The sequence below is a fragment of the Aulonocara stuartgranti genome (genome assembly GCF_965226115.1).
Source record: "Aulonocara stuartgranti genome assembly, chromosome: 8".
NCBI lineage: Eukaryota > Metazoa > Chordata > Actinopteri > Cichliformes > Cichlidae > Aulonocara > Aulonocara stuartgranti.
The window spans coordinates 10,000,071-10,018,935 of record NC_138959.1 but is presented as its reverse complement, the minus strand read 5'-3'; the positions used below and the strand labels follow the sequence as shown (position 1 = coordinate 10,018,935).

The window sequence follows — 18,865 nt, the reverse complement described above, 5'->3', positions numbered from 1 at the left end:
TCTCACCCAGGAGAATAAAATTATATTCTTATTGTTATTTGTGAGACTTTAAATTCTTGCTTTTCAATGTTAAATGTTGTTTGTTAAAGTTCTTGAAATAGCTTTGGATGAAACTTTTGTGCGATCTATCTTTAAACCCACTAAATGCCAAATTTGTTCAATAGGATTCAAGTCTGGACTTTGACTTGGCCACTCCATTAGTACTCCAGAATCCTCTTTCTTGGTCAGAGTCTCTGCACATTTTGAAGGATGTTCGGCATCATTGCCAACTGGTTTTATCATCTAAGAAACATTTCTAAACTCAGACTACTGGTGTCAAAGGCAGAACTTGAGATGATTATTCATGCTTTTATTTCTCCTGGTTTGGATTATTGTAATGGTCTTTTTACTTGTTTCAACAAATCAGCTTTGGATCGCCTTCATACTGTACAGGATGCTGGGGCAAGACTTTTAACTGGCACTAACAAGACGTCACTTATTACTCCAGTTTTGGCTTCTCTTCATTGGTTTCATTTTAACATTTTAGTTTTAACTTTTAGAGCTCTACATGGTAAAGCTCCCCAGTATATCTCTGACCTGTTGAAACCTCAGGCTTCTTCCCGAGCACTTAGGTCTTCAGGTCAGAAGTTACTGTTGGTCCCATGTACTATGTTCAAAACACGTGGGGATCAGGCTTTTCAGGCACTGGCACCAAGGCTGTGGATTTCTCTTCCGTTGTGTTTACGTTGTGTAGACTACACTGACTCTTTTAAAAAGCAGCTGAAGACATTTCTATAAAAATGAGCTTTTAATTATTTTTTTCATTGTTTTATAATTTTAGTTTATTTATATTTCTGGTTTTATTGTTAAGCACTTGGTGATTTTTATCTATGAAAAATGCTCTATAAATACATTTTACTTACTTGTTATATGAGCACATAACCAGTCAGTGTCAGTCCTGATTGTTCTGGTACACCTTCCTGTTCATCATACTGTTGATTTTCACTTGCCCACACCATCTCCACAAATGGAACTCCATGCCATAATGGGATCTCCACTTTGTTGCATTGTGGGTGTAATGGATGTAGCATCAAATCGGTCTCCAGCTGTTCTGCTGACATAAGCGCAACAATGCTGAGTGAAGAGTTCAATCTTGGACTAATTTGAACTTTTTCCAGTTCAGTGTTTGCACTCCCAGGATTTCTGCAGTCCTCAATAAGGGCTTTTTAGCAGCTTTTTTTCCTTTAAGTCTTGCTCGTTCGATCGTCTCCTTGTTTTCATTCTGGATAACTTCTCAGACAGATCTAGAAGCATGTTATCTCTGCATGACAATCCCCAGCGGCCTTCTTTCTGTTTCTAGTACCTAAAATCTTGAGATTCCTCACATCTGTTACGATCAGCTTTTATTTTTTGCCTCTTCTTCGGCACATTTTGTAATTACCCGTGTCGGTGGATGACTACAAGGCATTCTTGATCACACTGTGAGAACATTTTGTGTCTTAGAGATTCTTTCCTTTTTAGCGAGTTCCTTTTTGAACAGGAGGGAGGGATTTTTAAATTGAATTCACATTTTTATACACAAATTAGAGCCAGCGCACTTGACTTCCACAAAAAGCCAGAAATTAATCAAGCATAACATTCAACCACTATAACAATTTTTTCTGTCCAGGATTGCAAGTAAATAACTGTAATTTCGCATCTTAATCACTAAAATAATAACATGCTTCACTATTTTATTTCTACTTTTTTGCCAAACAGTGAATTTTAAAACTCATGAAAAACAACAATAACTATATCTGACATTCTGCATTCTGATTAAAGAGCTTGTGCATTCTGGTAACTTAAACCTCAAAGAAACATAATTTTTTTTTAAATTTACTACTAAATTAATGCTCCTGTGAACATGATGATGATGTATTTACACAATATTAGACCACTACACAACCCTACATTGAGTGCTGGTCTAATAAATTTGTCAAGTCCTGTATATATATACTGTTACAATACTGGGTGCTCATATCAAACATGGGAGAGGTATAAAGAAAAACAAAAAGAGCTCATGTACAAGTGCATGGTAGCTAAAACATCAAACTTTCAATGGTTATAAATGCTGTTTCAGAATATTTTTTTTAAGTCCTTGGCTCTTGATGAGGTCAGCGAGAACTGTTAAAACCTGTTTGTGAGTTGTGAGGAGCTGCCTGCCAGAAGAAATTTGGCTTAAAGTGAAGGTGGCGTTAAAAGGAAAAGAGCAGAGCATGAACTGAGGACCTTCACTAAAGCACATTTAATGCTGTAAATTATGCAAAGCTGCTGGGTCCAAAAATTAAAAATTTGAAGCTGGAAATGAGCCAATTAAGTCTACTTTAATCACTAGTTGCAATCAGACATTAGCTTACACTTGGTATCCCGTTATCTTCGGCGATGGTCTGGATATCAGATATATTCACTTCAATCTGATTCTGCTTTTCTCTTCGGCAGTGACAAACCACAAAAACTGAACAGATTGAGGTCAGGTGGCCTTGATCACTCTGGGCTGAAATAGCCACGTTTTCTTTAAAAGCAGAGGAAAAAAAATCTGGAGGAGGCTACAAGCTGTGGGAGTGCAGCCTCACAAGCATAATGTGAACCCCAACTCTTGCTACACAATCAGAGGGAAAAGGCACATCAAGTCATAACAGCTTACTGCACTATAGCGGATGATAATGGCTTGCGGTTTTTAAACACTTTCACTGCACTTACATTCTTGGAAGAGAAAGACTTCCTCTGATGTCTCAAGATCAGGGATTACATCATTGAGACTGGAAAGGAATATAATTCTGATGGAAATTTTTATTTGGTATAAAATATATAAAAACAGACAGGCTAATAATGCCAAATGATATTGGTTTTCGGAAACAAGAAGCAAAAGTCTGCTGGAATCCAAAAGGATGGAGGATTTTTTCCCAGATTTTTGGCTTGATTTTATTTCTTGATTTTATTCACAATGACAAAGACTGCTAGAGAAATAAGTTTCGATAAACTTTAAATTGCTTTTGCCTGCCAGTGGGAAAAGCCATCACATAGATATGGCTGCAGACAAACACTCCTAAAAACTACTGAACTGCAACTTCAATTATAAAAAAATATAATGGAAAAACTGTATTCATCTCAAGAGCAAAATAGGATCTGTATATAAAATCTTATATGCACAGTAACTGAGCACCTTATTAGGAACACACCGTGCCTTCCATTGCAATTCGAGCTGCTTCACTTCTTGGTGGCATGGATTAAGAGGAGATATTGCTTCACTCTACCACATCATTTCTCTGAGATGTCTAATGCTTTGGTTACCACGCTTCAAGCAGCCATTAGAAACATTTTAGCCATAAAAGGGGTGCAGACGGTAAGGAGGAATAGTCAGTTCGATTCATATTAAGAGGCTTAATCCGTGCCAAGAAAACTATCCCCACACCACAGCTAGTTTAAACTTTTGACATGAGGCAGGTTGGGTCTGTGGATTCATACAGCCAGTGCAAAATTCTGGCCTCACCATCTGTGTTCCTCAGCAGAAGTTGAGCTTCATCGGACCAGACTACATTTTCCCAGTCTTCAGCTGGCCACTTTTGGTGAGCCTGTGCCCACTGCAGCCTCACATTTGTCTTTGCGGCCGACAGGAGGGGAGCCCAGCACGGCCTTCTGCCGCTGAACACAATTTTCATTTTGAGATACTTTTCTGCTCACCAAAGTTAGCGTCTACTTTCTGTCAGCTCCAATTGGTCATCAAGGGACAGCATTTAACAAAAAAAAAAAAAAAAGAAGTAAAACCCATGCCAGCAAATCCTGGGAGATTGGTAGTTTCAGAGAAACTCAAACCATCTGGCACTCATTTCCTCTCGTTCTGGTGTTTGGGATAATTAACCAGCTTGTGTGTGCACACCTGTACAGAAATCCAATACATTTACTGAAGCACTGTAGTAGACACAGTTTGATTGTTTAAAAGGAAACAAATATGCTGCTTTTCGTGAGTTACAATACAAAATAATCCTCATTTTTCTTATACTTGATGCAGCCCTTCAGTTCATCCTGTCTGAAACAAACCCTCTCTCTCTGTTTAAGGCAGCTTTCTTCTGATTGGCCGTCCTTTGTAAACACAAGGTTTGAATAACAGATGGGTGGGGCTTCTATGGTGGCATCCAGAGATGATCATGCTAGTTCTGCTTCCCCCCCCCCACATTTTTTTTAAAATCACCAATATTTTTTAAAATACAGTACCGTGCATAAGTGCTGAGCCACCCATTGTTTTATTCAAGTTTTTGCTAGTAAAATGGGAAATAGTTGCCGTTTTAACCCTTTCCTGGCCTCCTCTATTCATACTGATAATTTGAACCAAAAATGTCAAATGGATTTATCACTCCATAAGAGCTGCTACCACTGAGTTTCAGTTCAGTTCTTGTGTAATTTGGCATGTTTCAGCCTTTTCTCCCCATTTCTCATCCTTAACACCATTTCAGACAAGGATTCAGTGAACAGTAGATGGACCAGGTACATTTCTCAGGTCCTGTGTCACATCTTTGCAGGATTTTTTTTTCCTTCTATTTTCAAGGGTCTTGACCTCCACTTGTTCAGCTTCTTCTGTTTTTTTTGTTTTTTTAAAATGACACATTGCACACGAGGCTGAGATATAATCGGATATTTCTTTTCAGCTCACAGCCCTTTTAACTCATTGATGCAAGCACACCATTTTATGCTGGATTCAACTAAAGACATGGGAATAAATGTGTTTTTGCAACAGGCTGCTAATAAAGTATCTAAGGACAATTTAAAATTGGGTATTTGCCAAGTTATAACAAAACAATGTTTCATTCCTTGAGTTAGGGGGCCTTTCTTTTTAAGATTCTTAGGTCATTGTTTAGGCTGATAATGTGAGATGTACTAAGGAAATAACTTCAGTACCCAAGCAGCAAATCATTTTTTTTGTCAGATCAACATATGATAACCAGAGTAAAGAAAGAAACTGCGATAAAACAGAGGTGGTGCATAAGATGGCATGTCACATTACTGTCAAAAATCAGACCTTTTCCTCTCTTTGATTCTGAAAACTTGAATAAAAGTATCTGTAAAAGAAAACCAGACATACGCTACACATCAAGACAGGAGAGAAAAGGCAGACACTGAGATGATTGTCAGATGAGCTGGCGAGGAGCATCTGACATCACACCAGGGCCCACACATACAAATTCTGTATGAGACAGAACTTAAGCCAAGTGAGCAGCAGCTATGCTCCACACAGGGTGTCTCCATCGTGCTCACTCGCTCTCGCACATACATCGCCGCACTACGGCAAGCCATTTGAAAGCTGTGAGAAAGAGCTTTGCTTTTTCTCTGAAAGAGAAGACGGACCTGTTAGCCTATAGATGGCTTTACGTTCCAGTGAGACACCAGCTGATACAGGATTAATGGAAAAAAAAGACTTCAAGTATGGCATCTTTTAACTTCTTTCTTCCTGAAATTTTATTAAATCAGACATCTTTTTTTTTCTTTCAAAGAAGAAAGACATTAAAATAGTTTTCAGTGGCTTGATGAAGATCATCTAAGAAGAGTCCCAAGAGTTGGTATAGCGAGGGCCGATAAATGAATGCTGTGAATGGTAGTTAACGGGAGCAGCGAAAGGAAGATGGCAGTTGTGTTGGTCACTTTCTGTTGGGCTGGGCTGCGATGTAGAGCGCCACCAGACAGTAGGCAACGCCTCCTATAGTGAGAGCCATAGTGGTGCGGTACAGTAGCCTGTCGGGATAACCGCGCTTCAAATGAACGGGGATACCGTCTGACGTCTGAAATAAGAGGAAACAGGGAGGGGCAAGAAAAAAAGAAAATCAGAATTAATTTATGATGTTAATCGCAGCAAATACAGAGCGTCGTCATCATCTTTACAGTCACATGACTCAATTACATCAGAGTAAAAGTAGTACATAACCTCCCTATGACTCAGGTAGTTCAGAGAAACTCTCCACTGCAAGGTACAGGTCACCTGGTTACAGGCAGCCTGTCTCCAAATAGTTGCAGTCTGACTGCAATTACTCACAGACAGATTGGCAAAGGTTTGCAAAAAACCCTGCTAATTTATAAAGACTGCCAACGAGTCAGAATCAGCCTGCTCTGATGAACGCAGCTTGTCTAATGCATCTATTAGCGATAGAGGACTTGACTCTTGACACCATTTGTGAAGGAATTTCTGTTTCAAGTCTATAAGATTCGGTCTGGACTCCGAATATAAATACTTAATGTGAATGTCTGTGCATGCAAACAGCAGAAGATTGGAAATTGATTGCAGTTCATCACTGCAGTATCGCAAACAGATTGCATGTAACTGCAAACACATGACCTCAATCACGGTTCAGCCCGGACAATGCAGTGCATCGGGTTTGGGTGCTTTAGGTTGGGAACAGAAATGGATGGTGAACTGCAAATGGACTGGTATTTAAATAGCACTTTCTATGCTTGTTGAGCACTCAAAGTGCTTTACACTATAAGCCCCTTTAAACCAATCATCCATACAGCACTTTATTCTATGCATTACTGTAACACAGTTGCAATCTGGGATTTGAGGACACTTTGGACAGAGGAGATGTATATCAAATATCAATCGACCTGCTCTTCCTCCTGAGCTACAGCCACCATCGCAGCCTGACATTTGATTTTATCATGCGTGCCACTGATGAAAAATGGAGCTGCATCTGAAAGACAAGCCTGTTAGACTTGGATTTATTGCCTCTGAATTTGATCAAAATGCGCACAGCTATTTTAGCCATGTACAAATATAAAGAAGGCCTGATGCTGATGGTGTAGTTAGGTGGAGCTTATAAACTAAGTAACAAGACCGCCACTGTGATCCGTTGCTTCCTTTGCCATTAGCCATTTACATCCTTTTCCTGAAGACAATGAGAGTTTACATCCCAATTACATTTTTCATGTTTGATTGTTGTGAAACGTGTTCTTTTGAGACTCTAATATGACACAAACTAATATATATTATATATACACACTGTGTAGTCTGATACTAGCTTAAAATATCAAGTTAACTGAATGTATTTTTGTATAAACTTTGAAAATTCACCGCTGAAGACTTTTGACTGCAAAAATAATGTATTTAAAGCTGTAATTAAAATGGTTGTTTTAGTTCCAATCAATATTTAATCAGCTTCCTTTGAAAGGTGATTTATTTTTTTTATTCTTCTCTTTTGTACTAGTGTCGCTCTTAAACAATTTCGTTAATTAATCTAAAAGAGAAAACACGTTCAGCAGCCAATACTGTGATTTCCACTTATTTGAGTGATTGCTCTGTTCAGAGTTCGCCTCTCTTATTCCTATTAATGCAACTTGTGTGGTTGCTACTGGTGGTGGTGGGGTTGGAAGTGGCAAAGGGCCATTAAGAATTGTGAAATAAATATCACTTATTAACTTCTACTAATCAGCCTTCACTGCTTCGACTGATGAAGCTAGCAGGTCGTGAACCCTCGCTGCTTCTTGGTCAAACTGGCGCCTTATTCAGTCTGAGCTCTGCGTTACCTGGAAAAATTTCTGGAGGTCGGGAACCTTGTTTGCTCCCATGTACTCCGCTGTGGCCCCTGCTTCTGACACCACCTTTGTGGGTGTAGCAAAGATCATGGTTGGAGACTCAGCTGGCAAACCGGATCTCAGTCCCTGAAAAGATGAAGAGAAACAACATGCTGGTCACAATAATGCACGAAATAAAAATCTAATGAAAGTGTCAGAGTGAATGTAACATCCTCTCTCCTGCCTATCTATCTATCAACTAAGATTTTAAACAGAAACTTCATTTTTAACATTTACCCCTTGCATAACCATCTCTACTTCCCCGCCACCCAATCCAATCCTGAGGGTACAAGACCTTGACAGACTTAAAAAAAACAAAAAACAAAAACCAAGAACAGAATGTAAAATAAAAATAAAAATAGACAAATAAATCAATTAAAAGGAAATCACCAGGGAGAGAAAGGGATGAGAGGCAATCAGCCAACCTCAGCATCATCAGGCACCAGAGGCAATTTTATTTTTTATGTGAGAGAACAATCTTGTTTCCTCCAGTTTGATGCAGTCCAGCACTCTTCGATCAAATCTCTGAACCTACAGTCTCAAGACATTAGCGTCTTTGCATCCTGCAAAAGCTTATTTATTGTTATTTATTTTACAGGTTTGGCCCAGCTAGCATGAATGTTAAATGGCATTTGAACACAGCTTAATGTAGAAGAAACTAACTTAGTATAAATCAGAAGGTTTTCTGAACTGTTCAAATATTAGGGGACTGGCTAGCTACAAGACTAATGACACACTGGGATGTCTTTTAATATTAACAACAATAAACCAGGACACCTCTTCATATCGATCTTCTGTATATTAAGTAAAAATAGTCCACAGTCTTTTGTAGACACTTGACTGAGCAGAGTGCTCCTACATAAATACAGCAGATTAAATGAGTGCATGATCGATTTCATTCTGCAAATTGTATCTCCTCATGTGAGACGCTTTAAGTGCCCCTTTAGATTAATACAGATCATTTCCAGCAGCGGTTCAGCTTTATAAACAAAAGGCATTTAAGCTTATTTCTGTATAAAACAGTTCATTGTTATATCTTCAAATAACAACAGCCTTATCATTTATGGATATTTTGAACCTAGAGATTCTAAACTGTCTCATAAAAGAGAGTAGCTTCAAAACCATCCTCGATCTAAACCCCGAGATGCATAAAAACTTCTGATTAGCCAAGATTTTAAAAACGCTGAACCTGGAAGCTCAGATGAAACACACCTTTTACCTCATTTTTTATAAACAAAGTGTAACTATTCAATTATCTTTCTTATTTAAAGCACAATCAATATGCAAAAAAGAATATGAATAACCTGAGATGTCACTCAATTATCCTTTCATGTTTGCTATAATTTACAGATCACAGTGGAAAGAAAACAAAACCTAGAAATACTGTGCATGTCATCAATTTCCAGCTATTCTGGGGGTCAAAGGGGACACTTTGGACTTTGGTGGTCCAGCTCTGACCCCCAGCCCACATGTTTATCTGCCCTGAACTAAAATAATCTGTTTGACTCTTTTCTCCTTATCTTTAAATCAGCTGCCCTCTGAAAACAATCAGAGCCGTTTACCTCATGACCATATTATATTATCAACTATCAATAACATCGCATCGACCTAGAGCAGGAAAAAGAAGATACCCAGCTATAAACAGCATGTTTAGACCAGTGTAAAGGTCGAGTGTTTTCAAAACTAATCTCAAAATTCTTAGACTCAAACCTCAAGCTGTCCTATTTTTCCCCGACAGTACACACTGTAAATAAATAAACCACAGGAACATTGCTGTGCACATATACATTTTAAAAAATACACCTCAGTATCCTCTCATTTGGAAGAAGCTTCTCTTGGTTGTTCAAAGTTAGTGGGACACCCATTAGCTTGTTAAGAGTGTGTGGAGGCAGATGGTGTAGGAGTGGGTAAATTAAATCTGACATATAAAAATGCAGAGGCAGTGAAAGATGATTATTTTTACTTTAACTTTTAAACAGAGGTCATTACTAAATGTGTTCACAGCAGGAAGTCATGTTTATGGATTATACCAGAAATACATATACTTCATATACACCGGTTATATCACAATGCCTTAGTACAACGGTCATCAGTTTTGTTTTAGTAATAGTACATATCACTAAGCATTTGTGCAAGCCACATGAATTTCAAATTTTAAATGTTAACATTTGCTAACCAACATAAGAGGCTGGGAAATTAAGACTCCGTAAACATAAAAAGCAGGGAAACGCAGTAGGGCCAAATGTTCTTGAACACTTGTTGCTGTGTTTAAACATGATTTAGTTTATTTATGATTCGTGTGGAGGGAAACTTTTACTGCTGTCAACACATCTCTAACAGAGGGATCTGTACTCCACAATTCACGTTTTTATGCTGTCGATCAATCTTTACACTGCTATGCTGAAAGACTTTAAATGTTATATGACATTTTCGGGCTTGTTTATTACAACATTAAGTAGTCTAAACCTTTTTCTGTTTGAGTTGTTCTAGTTTAGAGTTTTCTCATTAGTAAAGGCTAAGATTTGACTAGAAAAAGGACATTTTTGGCATCTTTTTGTTTTTTTAAACACCGTTTTTCTTATTTTTTCCCTAATAGATCTCGAGTTTACTTTTGCTTCCTGTGTCTTGTGCTGCTGTAACAAGTGACTTCTCCAGTGTACAATTAAAGTATATAAAACGCCTGGATTTAGTAAGAAACAACCAATAAGCTCCTTAGAAATCTTTAAGTAATCTCCAACTATTTTGTATTCACCAATCTTCTGACACTACAGGTATCTGGATAAAGAAGAAGAAGAAAAAAATGACGATGGTGCTAGAAACACCATTAATGAGACAAACAGAATGAACACCTTCAATTAAATGTGTGGATTCGCTTCATCGGGTTGAACAACACACTGACAAAGGTTTGATAAGGGATTAGGAAGGCTTTCTATCTGATAAAACGATAATCTTACCCTATGCTCACTACGGTTTGCAGTCGTTTGAGAGAAACAAAATGGACGAGACTGAAAGCGAAACTGACTCGTCGCCTTTTAAAATTTTAATCATCACTGCTGAACTAATTCGAAGCACATCCCGGAGTTATTGAAGTGTTCCCAGGTTAGCCAAGAAAAACAGATCTAGAGAATATGAGATGGATTTTTGTTTTTCTGCGAAGAACTGTTTGATCTTTAAGTGGATTGTTATTGTTTTAACCACCTCTTTCATTTGTAATTGAAAACAGAAATCAATTTGGCTCAAATTAGCTAAATAAAAAACATTTTGATTTGATTTTAACAGTGAAAGAGGAAGTTAAGCTTTTGCTAGAAGTGAAGGCAATTTACTTTTGGTCCAGATTTGAAGAATAAGCCAGTGTATACTGCTGTATGTGGCTTTTGATTTGATTTGTATCAGTGTGTGTACACACAGGGGAGGGGCACCACAGACCTGCTTATTTGCCACTAGGAGAACTACTAAAAAGAAAAGTTCTGACTTAACTTATACATAATAAAGAGCAAAGACAGTGGCTGCTGTGGACACTTGATTGTTTTTAACAGCGTTTCACTTCAGCTCTTTTTTTATGTTTTAACTTTGCTCCTCTCTGCGGCTGGTTGACTGATAACAACAGTCGCGCGCGCACGCGCACACACACACACACACACACACACACACACACACACACACACACCATCTGACAACAGAATCTGCTGCAGGCAGACAGACTGCGAACGTGCCACCCACACTGAACCATAAATTGCGTTTCAGGTGCACCCCAGACACTCCTTCACTGTTAGCTGTAAGTGTGCATTTGATCCATATGAACAAAGCAGAAGTAATTTATTACAGAAGTAATTTAAAGTAAACTCAAGAAGTGTACAGGCTTATTAATACTGATGCAATAAAAAGTGAAAGCACTTTTATGAGCACACTCCAGACTGAAGGCTGTAATACTCTGTGCTTGAAAGGTGTTGATTCAGCTGTAATGTCATTTTTGGACGTAGCATACGATGTGCATTATTTAACAGATGTGTTTTTATTATTTAGCCTCACAAATCGGTGGGACATAATAGAAACACCCATCACCAGCACAACTGTGCCTGCGTGTGAATACTGGGTGTAAAAACAACACTGGCAAACATATTTTTTTAATATCACATTTGGCTGTATGAAAATGGAAAAGCCACTGTAATATTTGGTGTCTGCAAATACAATTATGCTGTAAAAAGATGAAATTAAAGTTCATCAGAAAATCTCTACCACCTGCTGCTGTTGATTATCAGCTCATAGAAAGCGAGTGTTGTATCTGACGCCTCGTATGCTGCCTGCGCTCTGCAGGGTTCGGTGCCCTTGCTGGCACATAATAGGTGGCATGCTGGGATGGCCAAATGGAGCTTTGCGTGAATGTACTTTCTTGATGTAATTTAGCAAACTCTGTGTGGTATTTGTTTTGAAACTATTTCCTATATTGCTGGGTTATTTTTAAGCATCATCTAAATTAAAATTCATTTGAATGGTCACTGGGATGCAAAAGCTGAATTTATAGGGGGGACGTGTGTGCGTGATAAGAGGGAGGCAAGTGCAACCCCAATTTAGACTTCTGCTTTGTAAAACATAGCCCACACGAGTGGTCAGTGTCACTGCCAGCCTTTAAGCTTGTGCCGGTTAATTATGTGTTAATTACCAAGTGATCCTGTACCAGTGTTTTATATCAGATCCCAGCCTCTTATAATTATTACTCCCTATAGTGAGATAATGATTGTTATTATCTTGATAAATTAAAAACCCGAAGAGAAAAAAGTAGCAGAGGTGCACGTCGGAGTATGACGTAGGTTAGGGCGTAAACTTCCCACTAAAGCATAAATCCCCAGTAACAGTAAACATGTAAGCAGAGGAGGTGGTGGCAGATGAGTTTAAACACATGGGGTCAACCATTCAAAGAAACAGACAGTGCATAAGAGAACTAAAGAAGAGGTTGCAGGCAGGGAAGAGTGGGTGGAGAGGAGTATCGGGACAGAAAGACAGGCAGCAAGAGTGAAAAGGGAAGGTCTACGAGATTGTAGTGAGACCTTCTGTGATGTAGGGGTTGGAGACTGTGGCACTGACAAAAAGACGGGGCAGTGCTGGAAATACTAAGATATTCACTGGTTGTGTATGGAACGCCAGGACTGCCATAATGAATTAATTAAATACACCATTAAATAATTAATTAAATGTGGCAATAATTAATTAAAATTGGAATTAATTAATTAAATAAATAGTTATGACACATGTAATTAATTAATTATTGACACATTTAATTAATTATTTATGTATTTCACATTTTAATTAATTATTGACACATTTAATTAATTATTGACACATTTAATTAATTATTTAATGATATATTTATTTATTTCATTTTGGCAGTCCTGACGCCTGGCTCTCGTCATGAAATAATTTTATCTGTCAGCCTCACCCATCAAACTCAGGGGGCGGGGTTAACGCTGCCCATGCAGCTTCTCTAACATTTGATTGGTTGCCGTGCAAAGTAAGTCAAAACAGGTCGATCCTAGAAAATCGATTGCTTGTGTAGACTTGGGGCAGCCAGTTATCCCAGAATGCAGATCAAATCACAAGCAGCAATGGTGGTGGTGTAGTTTTAAAATACCCCGTTTTTCTGTCACCAGCTACACTTTTAACAGTGTTTTAGCCGCGAATGTCGCGACGTATGTCTGGTCAGGTTGTCAACATAGAACATGTGTGCAAAAGTGCTCAGATGTTTTCAGAGATTTCACTAGCTCTGCTAACAGTTAGCATGCAGAGTGCACCGAGGGGGTTACGTTAACCGGTTTGTTTACATATTCCACTCTCCGTGTTCCACATGTTGCATTCGCAGATTCTCATTTTCACCGAACGATCGTCTCTTTCCGCCTGGTCTTGTGTCTCTGTGCTTCTGTAACATAAAGAACGAGCTGACATTTTTCTCACGAAACCAGCGATCAGCTCAACAGACCCTCAGTTTACCTGCATGCATCCTCCTCCTCATCTGTCAGCTGTTTAACACCTGCTGCTAATTCAAGAAACACGCCTAGTTACCTGGTGATAGTCACAGTTTAACTGGGCAGCCGGTGCTCGATATAACGCAATGTCAGCGCATTTTTCTGCACAAGATAAGTAAATATAGTATTTTCCCCGAGCGCAGAGCTGCTGGAGCTTGTTTCCTTACAGAGCACTTTATAGGCGAACAGCTTTATCAGCGGCTGATGTCCAATCACCGGCACACAGCTTTCAAACCTCAGCTGAGTTTTAGCTCTCAGTGGTTAAACGCTGGACTTCATTCACTCAGGTTCTGTCAGTCGGGTCACGTTTACTTCGCTGTTTTATTTACAACTGAGCAAATCGGTTTGGCTGAGGTTAAAGTTACGTTTCATAACTGCATAGTTTCACAGACGTTTAATGGTTCACTGGCACATGTGTTAGACTGAACTATCATCTAAATATCATCTGTTTTTTAATAGTTATTCAACTGTATTCTAAGCACCAGCTGTCTGTTAGAATGTGATTTTTTTTCTCTCTCTGTTGGCAGAGGTATAAAAATGCGCAGGAAAATCTGACATGCATGGCGAACTTCACCGACGATATTTAGGGAGGAATAAACACACATCAAACATAAATGAACCATTTGCCTGTCTTCATAATTGAGAGCATTTTCTCTTCTTATGTCAACACTCTCTCTCTTTTTTTTTTCTTTTTTTTTTGCTTTTTCGGTCATGTTATGTTTACCTGTCAAAGGCTTGTTACAAACTATGAAACACATTGTGCAGACTTCTGGATGTTAGAAGAAAACTAATACTGCTCATGAATGAGACTAAAGGCAGGAAGGTGTCCTTTAAAACTAAACATGTTAATAGGACCTCCCTGTTTATATCATAGTTTATGATATAGCACGTGTATTTCAGTAATAGCCTGCTGAGGCCACTATACGTGCTGGCCTCATATCAAATGTGAAGGCAGACTGAGTCTATGTTTGACGTTTTTTTATATCTAATCTTCCTTTTCAAACATTTAAACAGCAGCGAGTCTGCAGCTGAGGGAATACAAATTCAAATTGTCGGAACAGGTTTGCTCGTTTCTTGGATTCATTTGGTGATTTATTAAATGTATAACTGTTATTCTAATCTGCTGCTGAGTCTCTTACACTTTTCTTTATGCTGTATATTTTCACGTCTCTGGAATAGTTGGCAGTTAGATAGTCAGCTGGGAAACTTTGTGTTAACTCATGGAGCTGAGGATATCGTGGATATGCTGACCTCGCTGCGTGGTGTACAGAGCGAGGTCAGCATGATTAATATTCACAATAAAAATATTAGCCGAACATCATGAAGTCTGTATGTGTTTCATAGTGTCGAACAACCTTTGTACAGTTAAAGCCAGCAGTTACTACATGACGGAAACACCAACGTTATCTCTTTTATGTGTTTATACACAGGTCACGCTGATTACTGAACAAAAACCCAAAGATCAGATGTTAAACAGATTTATTTGCTCTCTCTCCTCCTTAAACATGTTTTTAATGTTAGTTATAATTCAGAATTGGCGATTGAAACACGTAGGACACATAAGAACATCAGGAAATAAAACATCGATAAATATAACCTCAGTAAAAGAAGTCAGCGGGGGTTACTACAGCTGTGTACCGGGGCCTGCGCTTTGTCGGTGGGATTGCTTGCGAGGCGAGCGGGTCTATCCCACGCTTTGCCGTGAGACTGGGCAGACATCTCCGAAATCATCGAAACACTTTTGCAAAGAGGCTGTATCTTGACAAACCGACCAGACACATGAAGATTAAACCACTACATTCTCGGCTAAAAAAATATTAAAACGGTATTTGGTAACACACAAACAGGGTTTTTCAAAGCTCAGTTCTGTTAGCTTCCACATGCCGGTTGTTGTGTGCTAGAAACAATGGCCACCAGGCCAAAGCAATGGTTTTGACTCGATCAGCGTTAACCCCGCCCCCTGAGTTTGATGGGTGAGGCTGACAGATAAAATTATTTCATGATGAGAGCCAGGCGTCAGGACTGCCAAAATGAAATAAATAAATATATCATTAAATAATTAATTAAATGTGTCAATAATTAATTAAAATGTGAAATACATAAATAATTAATTAAATGTGTCAATAATTAATTAATTAAATGTGTCAATAATTAATTAATTAAATGTGTCAATAATTAATTAAAATGTGTCAATAATTAATTAAAATGTGAAATACATAAATAATTAATTAAATGTGTCAATAATTAATTAATTACATGTGTCATAACTATTTATTTAATTAATTAATTCCAATTTTAATTAATTATTGCCACATTTAATTAATTATTTAATGGTGTATTTAATTAATTCATTATGGCAGTCCTGGCGTTCCATAGTTGTGACCATCATAGACGGGATTAGAAATGCTCAGATCTGAAGAAAGTTGGAGAGGCAAGGCTGAAGTGGTTTGGAGATGTGTAGAGACAATGTATTGGACCAAGGATGTTGAAGGTGGAGCTGTCAAGCTATCAGAGGGGAAGACCACAAAGGATTCATGGATATAGTGAAGGAGGTAAATTAAGATTTTAAGCTCCTTTCTGAACATTAAAAACTACACCAAGTTTTACAAGCACATGTGACGGTGAGAGGGATAATAACACACCGGTGGACTGGAGGTAAACAAGCTTTTCAGTAAGTACATATTTAAATTAAAGCTCAATTTTCTCCTAGCAAACGACGACATGACTTTTAAACAGAGACAAAGGAGCTTCGAGGTAATTTAACCCCCTATCAGAGCACCACCACCGTGTAAGGGACCCACGGGGGAGCCATAATAAAGGTCACATCAAGCACACCTGCCACCGAGGCCATTCAATTTCGAAATTGCCTGTAGAGTCACACCAAGGCCAGATCCACAGATTGGAATTGACCGTTCAGGCTAAAGGTTAATAAGGACGTGATGAGGCGGGGGAAGCGAATTACATTGTGCAAAGAAATGGAAAAGAAAGGCCACAACCTTTTTGATATTTGTCTAAAGAGCTTCCAAGACCTTTAAAATGAAATCCAGATCAAGACTACGCGTCTAACTATCGTGTGATCAAACAGGAAACTGGTGTTTAGGCTTTAAAGCGGGCATATGTTTGGCTTCACCGACTCTAAAGCTCTCCAGCTGAGCTTTAAGCCCTCGTTACTACAGTCGAGTGCTACATCAAGGTCAACCCCGGCGGTTATCCACACGCTCTCTTACAGCCATCCCGCTTCCGGCACTCACCTGAGGGTTGTAGGCGGTTGCAGGAGCAGAGCCCGTTAGTTTCTGGGTGAAACCACTGAACTTGTAGTACATTTTTCTTCTGAAGGAGGACCGGGACGAGGTGTTATGTACTAAAGAAATCCACCGGTAAGGACCGTCCTGTTGGGACCTTCGAGGGAAAGTGACGCAACAGTTAGCTGACCCAACACTGCCTGTTTAAAAGTCGAACCAAAACGGAGGGCGACCGGAAGCGTACGCGTACAGTTAAATGCAAAGTGTGGACAACAAAATGTCACCAGGAGTTCAAACAACGGAAAAAAAAAATGAAAATAGTACACGAAAGGGGGGTGGAAGCCAATCTCAATTTCTATTTCTATTTCGACTTACTGATTCAAACTTCAGATAGAATAATAAAATTATTAAGTACCTTTTCTGATAATAAACTTTTTAAACTTCTGTCATGCTTTTCAAAAGAAACTAAAATAATATGACAGAATAAAAATCAGCCGAAACAGCTTTACACAGACACATACATAAATAAACGTACATTTAAAGAGTTTGGTGAAAAGCTAAACTGAGTCAAGTATTAACTCAAACACTGAACTTCTTTGAAGTTCATTTGTTTTGTGAGAGATCTTATTTAATAGAGACAAATGTCACAATAATACAGTGAAAAGTGTTAAATGGGAATGGCAATACATAAACACTGCTAGCGTCACGGATTTGGTTATATACCTCATATTTAGGTTCAAATTATTCAGTGTGGAAAGTAAAAAACAGGACGGGTTTGAGATTAACTGACTGAACACGTGACTGATTAAACAAATGTAATGAGGGCGGGTAAATAATTACAAACACGGAAAACTAATAAGGAAAGGAAGTCAAAATTATAAAGAGCCTGGGAATTTACAAAATAAAATAGGAATTAACAGGCACAAAAATACAACCAACCACCATAGTGGTGCCTTTATTTAGTGATAATTCTTCTTTGCCATTAAAAGTTTTAAAGTCATAATGTTTTTGTTTTTAATTTCTGTTGGCAGGGCGTCTCTGATCTTTGGACTTTTTAACTGGCAGCTCGATATGTGATGTATTTTAAAATCTCTAACTATCAGCTGGATTCTCCCTTGTATCAAAAGGCTCTTTCAGTCACACAGTTAGGGTAACCTTGGCAATATACTTTGGATAGTTACACTCGTGATTAATTCAAGTTTTCAATTAATTTGAGTTTGAAATAGCTGAGAATCCTTGATCTCCTAAAAAATAAAAAATAAAACCCTACATTTTCTACAAATCTACAATTTCTGAATGTTCAAGTAGCAAAAATGTGTTAAAACCAACAAACAAATTGAAAATGTTAAGTGACATGCATAGTCCCCAGAGAATGAAATCTATGAGTCGCAAAATATTTCTTCTGTGCCACCAGCAGGTCAAGATTTTTGTGGTTTTGAGTGAATTAACTCAAAAATGTCTGATCATTTTATATTTATTAAGCACTCACACTGCCATCATAATGAAGTTCAGTAACTTTGGCGATTTGAGAATCTTTCCTCTGGTGTCATCAAGGTCTAAAGGCATAAAGTGTTGTTGGAAATAACTCTAAAATAGAACATTTTCTGCTCACACATTATTCAAATGGAGTGCTATAAAGAAGTACACCATAAGGATGCATTTATAACAAGCCTTCTTACGTAATTGTTAAAAAAATGTCTTGAATATTTTTTAATTGTTGATCATTCTTTTAAGAGAATTGCAGTTCTTATCAGTGGTTGTGCAATTGTTCAGGACAAAACTATTATAGAAAAGTGGTACTAGTTGTAACATTAGCTATATGTGTATGTAACTCCCTAAAAGCCTTGCAGTTACATAATATGTTCACCCCACCGGCTTCATATGTGTGTGCTTTGTCTTCTGTGTCATGTTTTTTAATTCGTCCTTCCAGGAGCTGTTTTTGTAGCTTAGAACATAGAAAGGCCCTTTATAACAAAGTGGCCCATTATAACAAAGTGACACACGGACCCTCTTTAACGGTTTCCAGAGGTGTAT

The 18,865-nt window shown here is 38.2% G+C and overlaps 1 protein-coding gene across 1 annotated transcript; it reads right to left on the bottom strand.

Moving 5' to 3' along the window:
* Positions 1 to 5,439: 5,439 nt before the first annotated feature.
* cox7a2l (cytochrome c oxidase subunit 7A2 like) lies at positions 5,440 to 17,035 on the bottom strand. Its single transcript, XM_082543930.1, has 3 exons — positions 16,841 to 17,035; positions 7,525 to 7,659; positions 5,440 to 5,789 (listed from the first exon to the last, which is right to left on the bottom strand). Exons 1-3 carry the CDS (start codon positions 16,910 to 16,912, stop codon positions 5,649 to 5,651), a joined length of 348 nt encoding a protein of 115 aa, XP_082400056.1. The 5' UTR covers positions 16,913 to 17,035; the 3' UTR covers positions 5,440 to 5,648.
* Positions 17,036 to 18,865: the final 1,830 nt, after the last annotated feature.

Excerpts from the sequence above, each read along its gene's own strand:
- cox7a2l (XM_082543930.1), bottom strand. The coding sequence starts at position 16,912 with ATGTACTACAAGTTCAGTGGTTTCACCCAGAAACTAACGGGCTCTGCT. Across the intron at positions 7,660-16,840 it reads CAACCGCCTACAACCCTCAG|GGACTGAGATCCGGTTTGCC; the intron begins GTGAGTGCCGGA and ends TCATCTTTTCAG. Across the intron at positions 5,790-7,524 it reads ACCTCCAGAAATTTTTCCAG|ACGTCAGACGGTATCCCCGT; the intron begins GTAACGCAGAGC and ends CTCTTATTTCAG.